The sequence below is a fragment of the Megalops cyprinoides genome, chromosome 1, assembly GCF_013368585.1.
Source record: "Megalops cyprinoides isolate fMegCyp1 chromosome 1, fMegCyp1.pri, whole genome shotgun sequence".
NCBI lineage: Eukaryota > Metazoa > Chordata > Actinopteri > Elopiformes > Megalopidae > Megalops > Megalops cyprinoides.
The window spans coordinates 45,032,549-45,046,210 of record NC_050583.1 but is presented as its reverse complement, the minus strand read 5'-3'; the positions used below and the strand labels follow the sequence as shown (position 1 = coordinate 45,046,210).

The 13,662-nt window shown below is 40.1% G+C and overlaps 1 protein-coding gene across 2 annotated transcripts in view; it reads right to left on the bottom strand.

The window, feature by feature from the left end:
• Positions 1–2,227: 2,227 nt before the first annotated feature.
• Positions 2,228–13,662, bottom strand: part of LOC118784637 (insulin-like growth factor-binding protein 4) — a 43,792-nt gene continuing 32,357 nt past the window's right edge. For both annotated transcript variants that reach the window (XM_036538977.1, XM_036538986.1), the window contains 3 exons: positions 10,977–11,140; positions 3,416–3,541; positions 2,228–2,523 (listed from right to left, as the gene is read on the bottom strand). In XM_036538977.1, the coding sequence (XP_036394870.1) occupies positions 2,386–2,523; positions 3,416–3,541; positions 10,977–11,140 (428 nt within the window). In that variant the 3' untranslated portion in view covers positions 2,228–2,385. The remainder of the gene's footprint in view (positions 2,524–3,415; positions 3,542–10,976; positions 11,141–13,662) is intronic.

Genomic DNA, 13,662 nt, shown 5'->3' with positions numbered 1-13,662 from the left:
TCACAAGTTCCCTAAGGTTCAAAGTGTTGTGTGATATCATTTTGATGTCTGTTTGTCCCTGTGGACAACTGCCTTCCCAGACAACTCTCATTACAGGTTCACTGGCTCCCCTTGCCATAAAAACAAATCATTGCCACCCCAGGGCAGAGTCTCCTTCCTGGAGTCAATTTGTAACATAATGCTCCTTTGGGAGAATTACATATGCTATCAGTTACCAGAGGTGCAGACGCTGACCTTGTTGACTTGCTTATCTCTTATATAGTGGTACCTCTCCCTGAGGAATGTCACACCTCTACCCTGACTTCAGGCCCTCTGGGAAATTGAAGCAGCATTACTACACCCAGGATTATTCACAGCAACAGAACATCCTGCATGTCTGTCTCGGAAGTATTTTCAGGCTGACCGGTCCAAATATTGAAATATTTTTTAGTAGCTTGGTTGCTTTTTCATGCAGCTGAGGGTATGCTTCCCTCAGCAACTGACAGCTGCTTGTACAAAATAGTCCTGTCACACGTTTCAGTCAATTAATCTTTGAGATCGGTTATTTGATACCATAGTTACTCAAATCAACAATTGCTGTACATGTACTTTGAGGGATCTACTCCTCCCTCCTTCTTTGATACCATTTAAAGTAAATGGTATCGTCAGCGGCTCTTCCTGAAGGGTGTTGATAAAAAGAGAACAAGCATAGCCTCAGTCATAGTTCTAAAATTACTGACTGTTTAGAAGTAACAAACCTCACTATTTCTTTAAAGAATTAGCCCAGTTTCCCAGACCTGCTCCAGAAAGTGAGAGAGTGAGGGAGTTTGTAGAGCAAGTGCTCTGCAAAACCCTTTTTTTTCTTTTTCTTGGTGAAATCTATGACATTTTTTTCTTGCACATGCTCAGAAATCTGAGTGTTTACTTCAACACCAAGAGTCACTTTTGCTAAGAGTTGAAGGATGTATGTAACCATTGTTTTTTGTCTGATTGGCAGCTTTTCCATGAAATAAAAAAACAAAAAAACAAAGCATAATGCCCCTCTTGCATAACCATCAGCCAGGTACAGGGAAAGCTTTAAGACTTTCTCAGATGAAGAGACAAATCACAATACAATCCACAAATGTATTGTGTAGGCCTAATCATCCACTACTGTGCAATGCAAAGAGATCTGCTTCTGTCAACAGTGTATGCTTTTGGTGTGGAAACAGGGAGGCATCACAAAGTTTTTGCACCCTGGCTGACTTTGATAAAATATTGATATAAGGTGTGAATGAGCTATGGCAGTGTTGTGTTTTTATTTATTCAGTTGTCATCAATAGGTTTTTTTTCCGAAATATTAAATATGAAATATTTCCAACGGAATTGATTTTGGCACAGAATACCACCGGTATCTAAGACGCACACAATACGGTGATCTAGAGGAAAATAAAGTTTGGATATAGAAATAAAAATATTCAAAAAATTGAGAATAATAAGTGGCTTCTTAGCTTTTCAGTTCCAGCTGGAGAAAGATTACCCTATCAGCAGTGTACAGTGTTCTAAATCCATCCAAAATGATTATGCTGCCAGCCCCCTGCAGAAATAGGCGCACAAGAGCTGAGAGTTAGACAGATGGGGGTTGGGAGCAAATAAGAGATAAAGCATATCTGCTCTGGGACTTGGCTTCATTGAAGTAGATTTCCTCTTTTTCTCATGACTGTTGGCATTTAGACTATAGTTGGAGATGTATGATGGGACATACTGAGCATGCTATGCTGGAGAATTCTTTAATGTGGAGCTTGTTTAAAAATGAAAATTAAAATGGCACCCATAACAAAGCTTAAAAATCAGACGGAAATATAAAAGATTGGACATTGGACAGAATGTGCAAATACACTTAAGTCACCAGGTCACTGAGGAGCTTTTCTGGTTCCCTCCAGTTTGTGTGATTAAAACATAAAGCAAATCCATTTCATCCCAGAAGATAACTCCATCTGTAACAGAAACACCCCTAAAATTTGGAATAGAAATGATAATAACAATAAAATATTGCATTGCTGTGTTTTGGTCAATTTTGCACAAATTCTCAGTGCAATGTAATCTTTTGTTTTCTCTTGAGAACAGTATCTAAAGGGTTTTAATTGGTTGGTCTATTTTGTTGCATTTTTTGCAAAATGTTTTTTTTTTTTTTTAAAACAAGAACAGCTGCTTAAGTAGACAAACAAAAACACACACACAAGCAAACAAGTGTGCACAGACACAAACTAAAATGAATGTATTGTAAAAGAAGGAAATTCTACCACTGCTTACTTTTGAACACCCGAGTACCACTCTCCACAGTTTCAGTGAGGTTGTATGGTCTAGTCCTTTCCTTTATTGTACAAAACAGCACCAGTAGAATTTTGCAGAATTTTTAGGCACCCCTCACTCTCTCAGTGGCTCAGCAAGCAGTTGATGGCAGTCAAGCTCCCCCCGTAACTCCAAAGGACCTGGCAATCTCATGCCTGTCTTCTGATCAACACACCAGCACTTGCCTCGCTGGCCATCACGGGCAGGGTGGCACTGTGGAGAAATATCATACATATTATGTCAGAATCAAACAAAATCTGCATTCAGCAATCACTAGGTATGGACAATCACTTAGTGACACCATAGCCTCTGGTCAGTTTGCCCCTACTGCACGGACTCTGAATCATTTTAACATACTTTTTCTAGGACAGATGCAAAAGGAAGCTGGTTAAGGTTAACTTAAACTCATTTCCCTCAGTTTTGAATGAGGCTGATGGTTACATATGCCATCAGTTAGCAGCATATGTAATCATGTTGCTTCCTTTTTGAGTGAGGCTGCTAATTACTTTTCTATTTAACAGCAATGCTGGCAGCAGCTTTGAAGCTCCAAAAGCAATCAGACTGCAGTGCAGCAAGAGTCTTTGTTTTTTTTTTCTCTCGTTCTGGAGGGAGTATGGTGACAAGTTTCTATTTTGTATCCATTTAAAATTGTGATGATAGGAATAAATGCCATTGAAATCCAAAAGGCATCCATGACACACACAAACACTCACACTCACACACACACAGTGCAGCTTACACATTCAGGAATATAATGATTTACGATGTCTGAAGCTCAACTTATATGGAATATAAGTTGAGCCTGGGAACTTATATCTCTGCAGAGGTTTACTTGTCACTGTACAAACTATTTTTTCCTTCAAAATTGATCTTGAATCCATGTTCAGTCTTATAGGTTACAAGAGGTCCTAGTTTTGCTTAGTATACTTGAGGAATTATTACTGGAGCATGTAAAGATTTGTATGTGAACGGAGAGCTCTTTAGTGTCATTGAAGTTCAATACCTGTCACCTGAATTAAGGAGGCCACAGACACTGCAGCACCTATAGAAGATCCACTTCACCTTGTGGTCAGTGGGAAAAGAGTAAAAGTGGTGGGGCACACACCTGCTTGGCATGGAAGTCCCCATTCTTGTCACAGTTGGGGATAGGGATGGTGTAGAGATCCTCATGTGTGCGGGTGTTAGACGCCAATCTTTCCAGTGCCCTCTGAAGTTCAGCACGGCATGGTGCCTGAGGGAACAGAATGAAAGATTGGCATACATATTCAACGATAATAACTAAGTGCTACATTTGCTATGCTAAGATGTTGAGATGCTCTTCAGTAAAGTGTTTCCATTTTCTTTCAGAAATGAGAACTGCAAGCAAGCAATCCTCCCCCCAAAAAAGTAGAACAAGTAATTTACTGTAATGATATCATGACCATGCTTAAACAGATCAATTAGACAGATGAACATAAAAAATGTAGTACTTAGTGTTTGTTAGCATCAATGAAATGTATTGAGTGAAACTTTACTCTCAAAAGTTTAAGCCTTTACCCATATATAATGAACTAATAATGTCATTTTTGCCAGACTGTAGCTATGAGTTATGAACACCCTCAATCTGAACTGACAAATATTGGCTAGCTAACTGAATATGTCCACAATTGTCCTGGTTTGTATGACTTGAATTTAAAAGGATCAAATGAATGAAGATGGCCATAGTACTTAACTCACTTACTGGTGAGGAGAGCTAGTCAGCTATTTGCAAGCTGCAGTGCCCTCTATAATGATTTATATCTCACATACATAGGAGAAACAAACATGTTATATAAGAACAGAATGTACATACTGGATCATTTATTCTCAGTCTTTTTCTGACCATGTTAATAATTGTTACATTTACAACACTTGAAATTAATATCCAGTTAATTGCACAGACAAAAGTAATTCTGTTCCCAAACAATAATGGGAAACCCCAATATCCACATCTACCCTCCCCAAACCAACACAGTGAATATACACTACCTACTGACCTCTCTTTCCTGTTGCATCATCACATACCCATACTGCTGTTTGTGATTCCACCCTGTTGCTAGTTTGAGGGCTGTTGCTTGGTGTTGTTGATTGATAAGTGAATTCCTATTTTTCCCTAATGGTTTTCCAAGATTGCATATCTGGCAGTGAGATTTTTCACTAGTTTTGCATGTTTTGCCTGTCTTCTTCATCAGAAGACAGCACTCAGCTGACAGCCTTGAGGTTCACCTAGTAGCATTTCCTGTGCCTTTACTTCCTCCTATTGCTGCTCCATCTACTGTCAGTTTCAGTCCACTGAGGGGACAGCATACTATTTGTACCCATCCCACCTGCCTGGGATGCTACCCCATCGTGCCTGCACAATTGTACCGGCTGTCACTACCATGTTGCTGCTTCCTTTATCCAACTAGGGTTCCTATAGGTTTCCAGCCTCTTCATGCAGACTACAACCATCCCTTGTAGTCTGCTCTATGGCCCACAGGTATTCTGTTTTTCTGAACTGACAGTAAGGAAACCCTGTATTTTTTTCTAAATAGGCTCCCACAAACTACTTGGATCAGCTGCTGAAGCCCAGAGTGGCTAAAGTGATGTCGCTCATGAGGGATTACTCCTTCTTGTCCGCTTTGAGTTTTTTGACCTTCTCCGCCGTTGTCCCCCAATGGCATAATGAACTTCAACATTTCATCCGTTCTGCCGAGTCCCTCTCTGTCGTCAAGAAGCTTCTGAAGAGGCAGCTCTTCCGCTTTCATCTGAGTACCTGAAACACTACCCCCTAAAGGAACTTTTCATGTCTCAAAACGCTCTCCTACTGAACTATGAAATAAAATTATAATATTATATACAAAAAATGTAATCAAATGGTTTAATGCATTCATTAGCTTTACCTGCTAGTTTGCACCTTGTCTGGCCAACCATTGAAACCTGGTCATGCAGTGCTTCTAATATTGTTGACTCTATGGTTTTTTGCTTGTGTTGTACTCTACCTCACTTGTAAGTCGCTTTGGATTAAAGCATCTGCCAAATGAATGAATGCAATGTCATCAAGCATCTTATCTTGCCTAGCTAATGTCTTCTCAATTTAGCTAAAACAGAGTTCTGTATATCCCAGCTAAGTCTTCTGCTTTCCTGGACCTGACCATGACTCTGGAAGATAATACAGTGTCAGTCTCAGAGACTGTCAAAAGCCTCAGGGAGACACTTTACAGCGGACTGACATAGACAGACTATATAGCAATGGTCAGTGGGGCTTGTATATTCTTCATATATATCCGCAGAAAAATGTGCCCCTTTCTTACCACCTAGTCAGCTCAACTGCAAGCTATGGTCCTGCCTGGACTCATGTAAGCTTCACCTTACTGCCCTCCCTGTATGTGTGATCAACCCCCGCAGCTTATCCAGAATCCTGCTTCTCGGTTGCTCCACAATCTCTTCAGATTCCCTTGTTTCAGCCATTCTTATCTCCCTCCATTGCCTACTGGTTATGACTCATATCTGTTTCAGTGTCCTAGTGTTGATTGATCTTGTTTTCTTAAGGATGCTTGGCTGTTCCGCCCTCCAGCAACTGCATGTTCTCTGTTCACCCCTATGTTATTCATTTGGTGGAAGGAGCTTCCTGTTGTGATCAGAAGACTTGACTTCTGTTGCAGACTAAAGACTCACCTCTTCAGACTGTATCTCAGCTTCCCTGTGTTATTATGATCTCTTATTCCCCTTATGTATAATTTTACACAGTGCCTTGCAAAAGTATTCAGACCTCACATTTTACTGAATTACAGATGATACATTGAAATATTGTCCAGTGTAATATTTTATTTAAATACGCTGAAACTCATTGTTATTAATTGTAGGTGATATTGGTTTGATGTCAGAAAATATTTTTAAGAAAAGTAAAAAAAAAAACTGGTATATGCTGTTTGCATAAATATTCAACCCCTTTGCTCTGGAAGCTCCAAGTTTACACAGATGGAAAAAAATGCCCTAATGAGGACACAGCTGCCTACCCATTGGCCTCTACCAGTGAACCATTAAAGTAATTGTCACATTTCCTGGATAAAACCCCCATTCTGTTCAAAGATCATTAGACAGGCTGTGAATCTTAAGGAAAGGTGTGAAAGTGAAGACTAAATATCATTCTACAGAAGTTAGAGATAATGAAATACAAATGCATAAATTAGGAAAACGGTACAAATTTATACCCAAGTGTTTGGATATTCCAGTTAGCACTGTTGCATCAATAATGTCTGGAGTTTAGAAGCATGGGAGTAACCAAGCTAAGATGTGGAAAAATGTTTTGTGGTCAGAATAGACCAAGATAGAGCTTTATGTGTGATGCAAACCTTATGCTGCCCATGCCTTGGGAAACACTGTCCCTACAAGTGAGGTATGGTAGTGGCAGGATCGTGCTATAGGGATGCTTTTTATCAGAAGGGACTGGAAATCTTGTTAAACTTTAAGTAAGAATGAATGGAGCAAAACAGAGGGAAATACTCTTAGGACTACCTGCTGCAGTCTGCTAAAGAACTGAAGCAAAGCAACACTGAAGGGGCACAGGAAGAAAAAGGTGAATGATTTCAGCAGCCCAGGTAATGTCTTGATCTCAAGTCCACAGGTCCAAGGCTCAGTCCCATCAATAACGTGTGGTACTATTTGAAAATTGAGGTCCACAAACATCATCCAACCAATTTGAACAGCCTACTGCAAATCTGCCAAGAAGAATGGGCAAACATCACACCCAAACAGTGTGCAAAGCTGTTAGCAAAAGGTGGCTCTACCAAACAGTGATGTGTGGAGCTGAATACTTGAATGTTAGCTTTTTAATTTTTCTTAAAAATATTTTCTGATATAAACCAATGTCACCCTAAAATAATTAATGTTCCTAGGTATTGCTAGTAATATCCTTGCTTGTACAACAAATTATGCCTGTCTATTAAACACACTTTGTACTAGAACTTTTAAACTTTTTCCTCTGGATAAGACCATCTGCTAAATGACAAAAATGTAAATATAAGATATTTGCTCTGAGTGAAAGCTGTTGCTCACTTCCAACAATGTATTGTTGGGTGGATTATTTATTGAATATTTTAGGATTTTAATGTCCACATTAAGATTTCACAGGTGCTCGTTGCACCTCATGCATAAAGCATTCCCCACTTTGGGCTTTCAATGCCCCCCACATCCTGTTCCTGTCACACTCTCTTCCTCATCCCTATTTTCTGGCCACACATCAACCTCTTTCATTAAATATTCAGCTGATAAGGCCACTCTCTGAATTACTGAACCTCACCAAGGGAGACCTTTGTTCAATCACCCTAGTTCATGCTGGGGTAAACAAATGTGATATAATTTTGATTAATGCACCTGCAATAACAAAAACTGCCTCTTCCTCCATGTTTTTGTTCACACTGGGTGGCAGTGTAGCATAGTGGTAAGGAGCAGGGCTCACAACTGAAAGGTTGCTGGTTTGATTCCCCACTGCGGCACTGCTGCTGTACACTAGGGCAGGGTACTTAACCCACAATTGCCTCAGGAAGTATCCAGTTAAATAAATGGATAACGTGAAAAATTCTACTCTATGTAAGTTGCTCTGGATAAGAACCTCTGCTAAAATGATGATAACGTAATTTCAATAATATAATGTCAATACACTGTAATGGCAAACATGCTCAGTGAGCCCTGTGTGCTTATCAATAAACCAAAGACTACTGCCCTTGCTTCCGAGCTACAATGCCTTCCTCACTCATCATTGGCTGAGTCTCAATCACAGCCTCAGACACAATTGTTTCACTGGTTTAACCAACCTTATGCACTCAGGTTTTTTCATTGGCCCTTTTAATGTGCCTCCAATATCAATCCTAAACCTGAAAATATTTTGTGAAAAGAGGATGATAATAGGACCCCCCCCCCTCAGGATAAGCACATTACAAACATCAAGAACCTTATCTCCAGTGTGGAATATTTTCTCCAATACTCCCCTATTGATGATATCATTACTTTCAAGCATAACCCTGGTTGCAGCACTGAGCTTTCCAAAGCTAATAATAACAAGCACCTTCAAAGTCATACATACCCATCCCGATTCCTGGCACTTGTCTGGAGTTCACTGATGTGAGAAATTTTATTTCTCCATTTGCCATACCTTTTGGTGTAAGAAAACCCCAGAAAACTTCATCCTCTCTGAAGCTTTGTGCTGGATTTTGCTTAAAAAATATTGTTTGTCCTTCTTCCTGCAGCTTCTCAATGATTTTCTCATCAATAATCCCCCCCATTATCTCCTGTGTCAGGCCTGGAAAGTCTGGCCTCTGTCCTGCGTCGCAGTTTCTTGCCCATAATTTTGCTCCCTGAAGAAAACTCACTTGCATTTTTTCATATTTGTTCTTGCAGCTCTCCTCTCAGTCCTTTTTCAGATATTTTTTCAGAACAGCCTTCCAGCCTTCAACTATCAATGCCTACTCTCCACAAACAGCAAACGATGTTTATAAATCACAGATTAACCTCTCTTCCCTGTTCTATGAGCTGTTTGCATACCCCACCTTTTGCTTCTCTCCTCCTACCTCCAGGTCTCTGTCCTAGGCTGTATTCCATGCTCTTTTGTATGGCTTTGATGGAGCTTCCCTGGTTGAATCTAGGATTACTCCAAAGGGTCCAGGCTTCCCTGAAGGATCTCTCTCTAATTGCTTCCCTGAAGGACTGGGCATGAAGTTAAGGTGAAGATCCCAGCAGACCTGCTTCCAATCCAGTGTAATGCAGTACCTTTCCATGAATAAAAACCCTTTAACTCATTTCAGACAGACAGGAATTTCATTTCTTAGTGAAATAAATTTTATTCCAGAAAACATGAGGATCACATTTATTCACACCCCTGTGGTTAGCATTTTATAATTTGGCTTGCATGGAACTTCCTATAGTTTTTTAAGGTTGTGAGGTTTAAGGTTCTTTTTAGGGGGGGGGGGGGGGGGGGGATTTGACTACTCCTCCTGGCAGAATTACTTGGGTTCCTTCAGATCTTTTGTTTTTTTATTTGTGAACTGTTTTCTTGAGTTCAAACCACAAATGTTCTATTTGGTTGAGAGCTGGAGATGATAAAACGAAAACATTTAATTTGTGTTTGACTCACCATTTCTTTGTACATTTGGATGAATACTTCAGGACATTTTCCTGCTAGAATATCAATTTTCAGCTAAGGTTGATTTCCCTTGGAAGGGGGAACTAGATTTTTTGCCAAAATCAACTTGGTACAACTCGTCAGAGTCCATCACTACTGACCTTAACAAGGGCTCCAGGACCTGTGCATACAAAACAACCCCAAAACATAATTACCCAGCCTCCAATAACCCCAGCCTCCCATTATATTTCATTGTGGGCTTCACCTTTTTATGCCAAATATAAAGCTGATATACAAAAAGCTCAATTTTCATTTCGTCCAACCTTAAAGTTGCCTCTTTTGTGGCTTTCCTTCAAAAGAAGGTTCTTCCTTGTAACCCAGTTAGGAATGCATTCAACTTCATATGATTCTTTTTGATACTTTGTAAACTTAAGGTGTCAGTTTCATGTCATCTCTGACTATTATTGCCTTTGGATTTATGGATGACTGAAAAATGGTTGCAAGATAGACATGTATCCTCTTATTGGCAGGGTTGTCACTGTGCCTGTAGCCTTAAACCTCTTAATAATTGACACTACTGGGGAATTGGTAAATGCAGGTTTTTCTGAATTCCTTTATAGACCATTTTGCTGTGGTCTTTGCAGAGCTCTTTGAGCTTGTCCATGACAATGCATGCAACTGAGAGGAGTTTTCTTTATTCTACCTACTTTCATATTACATGGAAACAGGACGATATTGGCCTACATACACAGTAGTTACAGAAGCTTAATATTGGTGTAGATTTGTATTTGTCAGTTTTTATTTTAAAAATACTTCCTTTTGAATAAGTGTGACCCTTATGCTGTCTGGATTGAAACTGATTATTCATGAAAATCTGAATTTGCCATGTGCAATGTTATTGAATTGTTTTGAGCAGATAAAAATAATCTGATGTGTACATTTGTTCCTTTTATAGCATGTTTTTTTTCCAGTTTAGACAATGGAATGAATAATTAAAGAGGGAACTGTAAGTTAGCTGCAAATGTAAACACTGGTCATCCTAACTATCCTGTCATTATAGACAGAGCCATGACATGAACAATACAGCATCGTGTTACTTATAAACGGCTGTGATATTGGGCCTGCAAGCTCATGATGAAAGATGCTTAGGGCTAAAATGCAAAGAACTGATGGCACCTGAATGTGGGGAGGGATAACATGACTGCAGTGCATTAGTCTTGTTCACTAAGGAGCACAGATTTAGAATTCGTGCTGGTAATCAGAAGTGAATTATTAGCCATTCTGTCTCCTGGCCAAAGAAATCAAAACAGTCTTTGAAGCCTCATTTTCATGTGAATGCAGTATTAGCTTCAAGTCTTACAAAAGTGCAGAATCAGCTGTTTTCATGTTATTTGTAATTATTTTGGTCCAGCTCACTAGAAGAATATATAATAGGTTGCAGGCATTACTTGTTAGCAACTGATACATCAGCAAGAGTGCCATATATTTAGTTGAGAAATGGACTCAAAGATTTTTCATTTAAGTGCCGAAGTTACATTCTGAGTCTTACCAGGGCTGCCTTGGGGTCCTCTCGAGGGTTGTTGTTTCTCTGGTTGGTTGATTTCCCTGGGTGACGAGCCAGGGTCTTCTGGATGCAGCGCTTGTCCTGGGGACTGCAGCGGATGTTACTGTTGTTGGGGTGTTCAGGGATGATCTCATCCTGCCTCTCCATTGCTGGGGGACACAGATGTGACACACCCACATCATTAAAAGCAAGTGCTGCACAGACCACACTAAGGCTTTATACAACAGATGACCAGGAATGCTTAAAGATTTCTATGATTTTAACAGAATGTGAGCACTTATTCAAGGAGCATCCAGGTAAATAAAGACACTTAGTGTGATATTAATAAGCCAATGTTTTGCTGGGTTTTTGAAATGGCATACAGTATCAGGGGTAGGAATCACTGGTCCCATCAATCAATACTGATAGATTTAAAAAGAAAATGCTCTGTAGGGTAGTTCTAGATGCCTACTGCTTGTTCTTATCCATAGAAAACAAGCTCTCTGTGGATGTGCCTGCTTGTATTTTGTATCTGTCCTTCCAGGCTTCTCAATGAAATTGACAAGCCATTTTGCAGGCATAGGGTAAATTGAACTCTTCTGCTAGAATCGGCATCCCTGTTAGCCATTATATTCTTTTGTTAAGGTATCATATAGCCCTGTGTATACTGCCTTGCCACACAAGCTGAGCAGTGAATGTTTGGGTTGACCGGTTGTTGCAATGAGATCGTTCTTGTTTTTTAGTTAACGTCTGTGGCTTTTCTCCCCACTATCTGTCATTTCCCTGCTCTGTGGGCCAAATGTCAGCCAGCTGTTTCCCCAGGAAACCCTCAATTTGGGTCTCTGCAGGGCAGCAGAGCATTTTTATCCACCTGGTGAGAAAAATAGACTCTGCAGCCTGACACTAAAGGAAAGTGAAAAGTGCGGAGCACTGTGTTATGGAGTTATCCCCTATATCACCTTTAAAAGCTTTGTACTGAGCCTGGATGACTGCCATGTAAGCTGTCTTTAATATTCCAACTTTAATACTCCACTGCTCCTCTTTCTGTGTACACTTCTCTGTATCTCTTTTCACTTTCAACTCTTTCTTCCTTAATTTATAATGTTCACATTCTCTTTCATGTATCTATCTGCTGATGACTTCAAAATACCAGTATATGTGAAAATCAATTGCCACCTACATTTCTTCAGCACCATCTGATAACCAGGCTAATACCTTGCACTGCTCATGTATGTGAAATAAGTGGAAATCATAAGCAAAAACTTGAAGCCCTTGAAGAGTCTTTTGCTGCTTTCTCTCCTTTCATCCTTTCCCTATTGCTTTCAGCAATGGATTAGCTGCTGTCCATATTAGCACGGTATGCTGCCCAACTCTATGGGTCCCTCATATTACATTTCTGCACATTCCAAGCTACGCTTCCCATCAAAGAAGAAAGTTTTAGAATGAATAGCTGACACAGCTGTCCATATAGTATGTTCCTCTGGCAGTTGGGCCACCACACCAAATTAAGCTGTTTATCACCCAAGACCAGCATGGGGATACCATCAGCAGGTTTTCTTACAAAGTTTGAAGATGTTTTTTTCCTCCTTTGTTTTATTTCCCTCTCTGAGAGCCCACTGCCAAGTGCTCTGTGAGATTAAGCAGTAGTTAAGCTGCCAACCTAATCCCTGTGGAGGGACCTGGCTATGAGGCTGGCTCCCTTCTCAGCTGGCATTTTAAAAAGAGGATCAGGTCCACTCATACCGGGGGAGGTTTCAGAACATTCAGAAAAGATTAGACCCTCTGGACTCAAAACACCTGGGGCTGGCTGCAGGATCAGTGTTAGATTGATTTAGGTATTAACTCTTAGAAGGGCTTTTTCCTTCCCTTGGTGTATACTGTCAGGGCTGAGAAGGTGTCACTTTCTCTCTGAGTCTTTCATAGAAACATAAGTGACATGATAAGTGGAAAAAAAATTAAAATAACTTCCACTTAACATCATAAGTGGAACTTATTTTAATTTTTTTTGTGGAAAAATTACCCAAAGTATAAAAGGGCAGGGACAAAAATACCAGGCTCTGTCATGAATTGTTTGATGTGTACCATCAATGAGGCTAGTAGTACTGCTCCACACATGAACATTGCTGACAGTGTCAAAAAAGGTGCTTTGATCCTTCTGTACTTGGGCTTCATTTGTGACAGTCCTTGTTAGCCGGGGACCCCATGCTACCATCCTGGTAATGGTGGCAAGGTGAGAAGGTTTTGGAAAACTTGCGACTGCACTAGCTCATCAGTGGGCGTGAAAGTAATAAATGATACAAGGAGACGTCCATGGAGTGGCGGTACACCTTAGCATTTAATAAAGAAATGAGTACAGTTAAGTCCCAGTAGTTTCGATCTACTATGTTCATTTTCCGGAGTTCCGCATCACTCTTTTAACAAACATATCAAAGCCTTTAAAGAGATAGGACCAAATAAAAGGTAAACTGTTACACACCGGGGTACATTCATAGCTACAGCATTTGCAAATGTAGTGTCTTGCTCTTGATTGAGGAGTTTGCAGTGTTTGCAATGTTTTACACTATTTTTTAGAGGTCGTCTTCTCAGTTTTGAGGGGGCTTTCAAGATGTTTGACCTGGTGTGTCAGCTGCTGCTGACAGAATCAGCAGTTTGAAAGAGAAATAAAAAGCTATGAAGGGCAGTACTTCAAAGG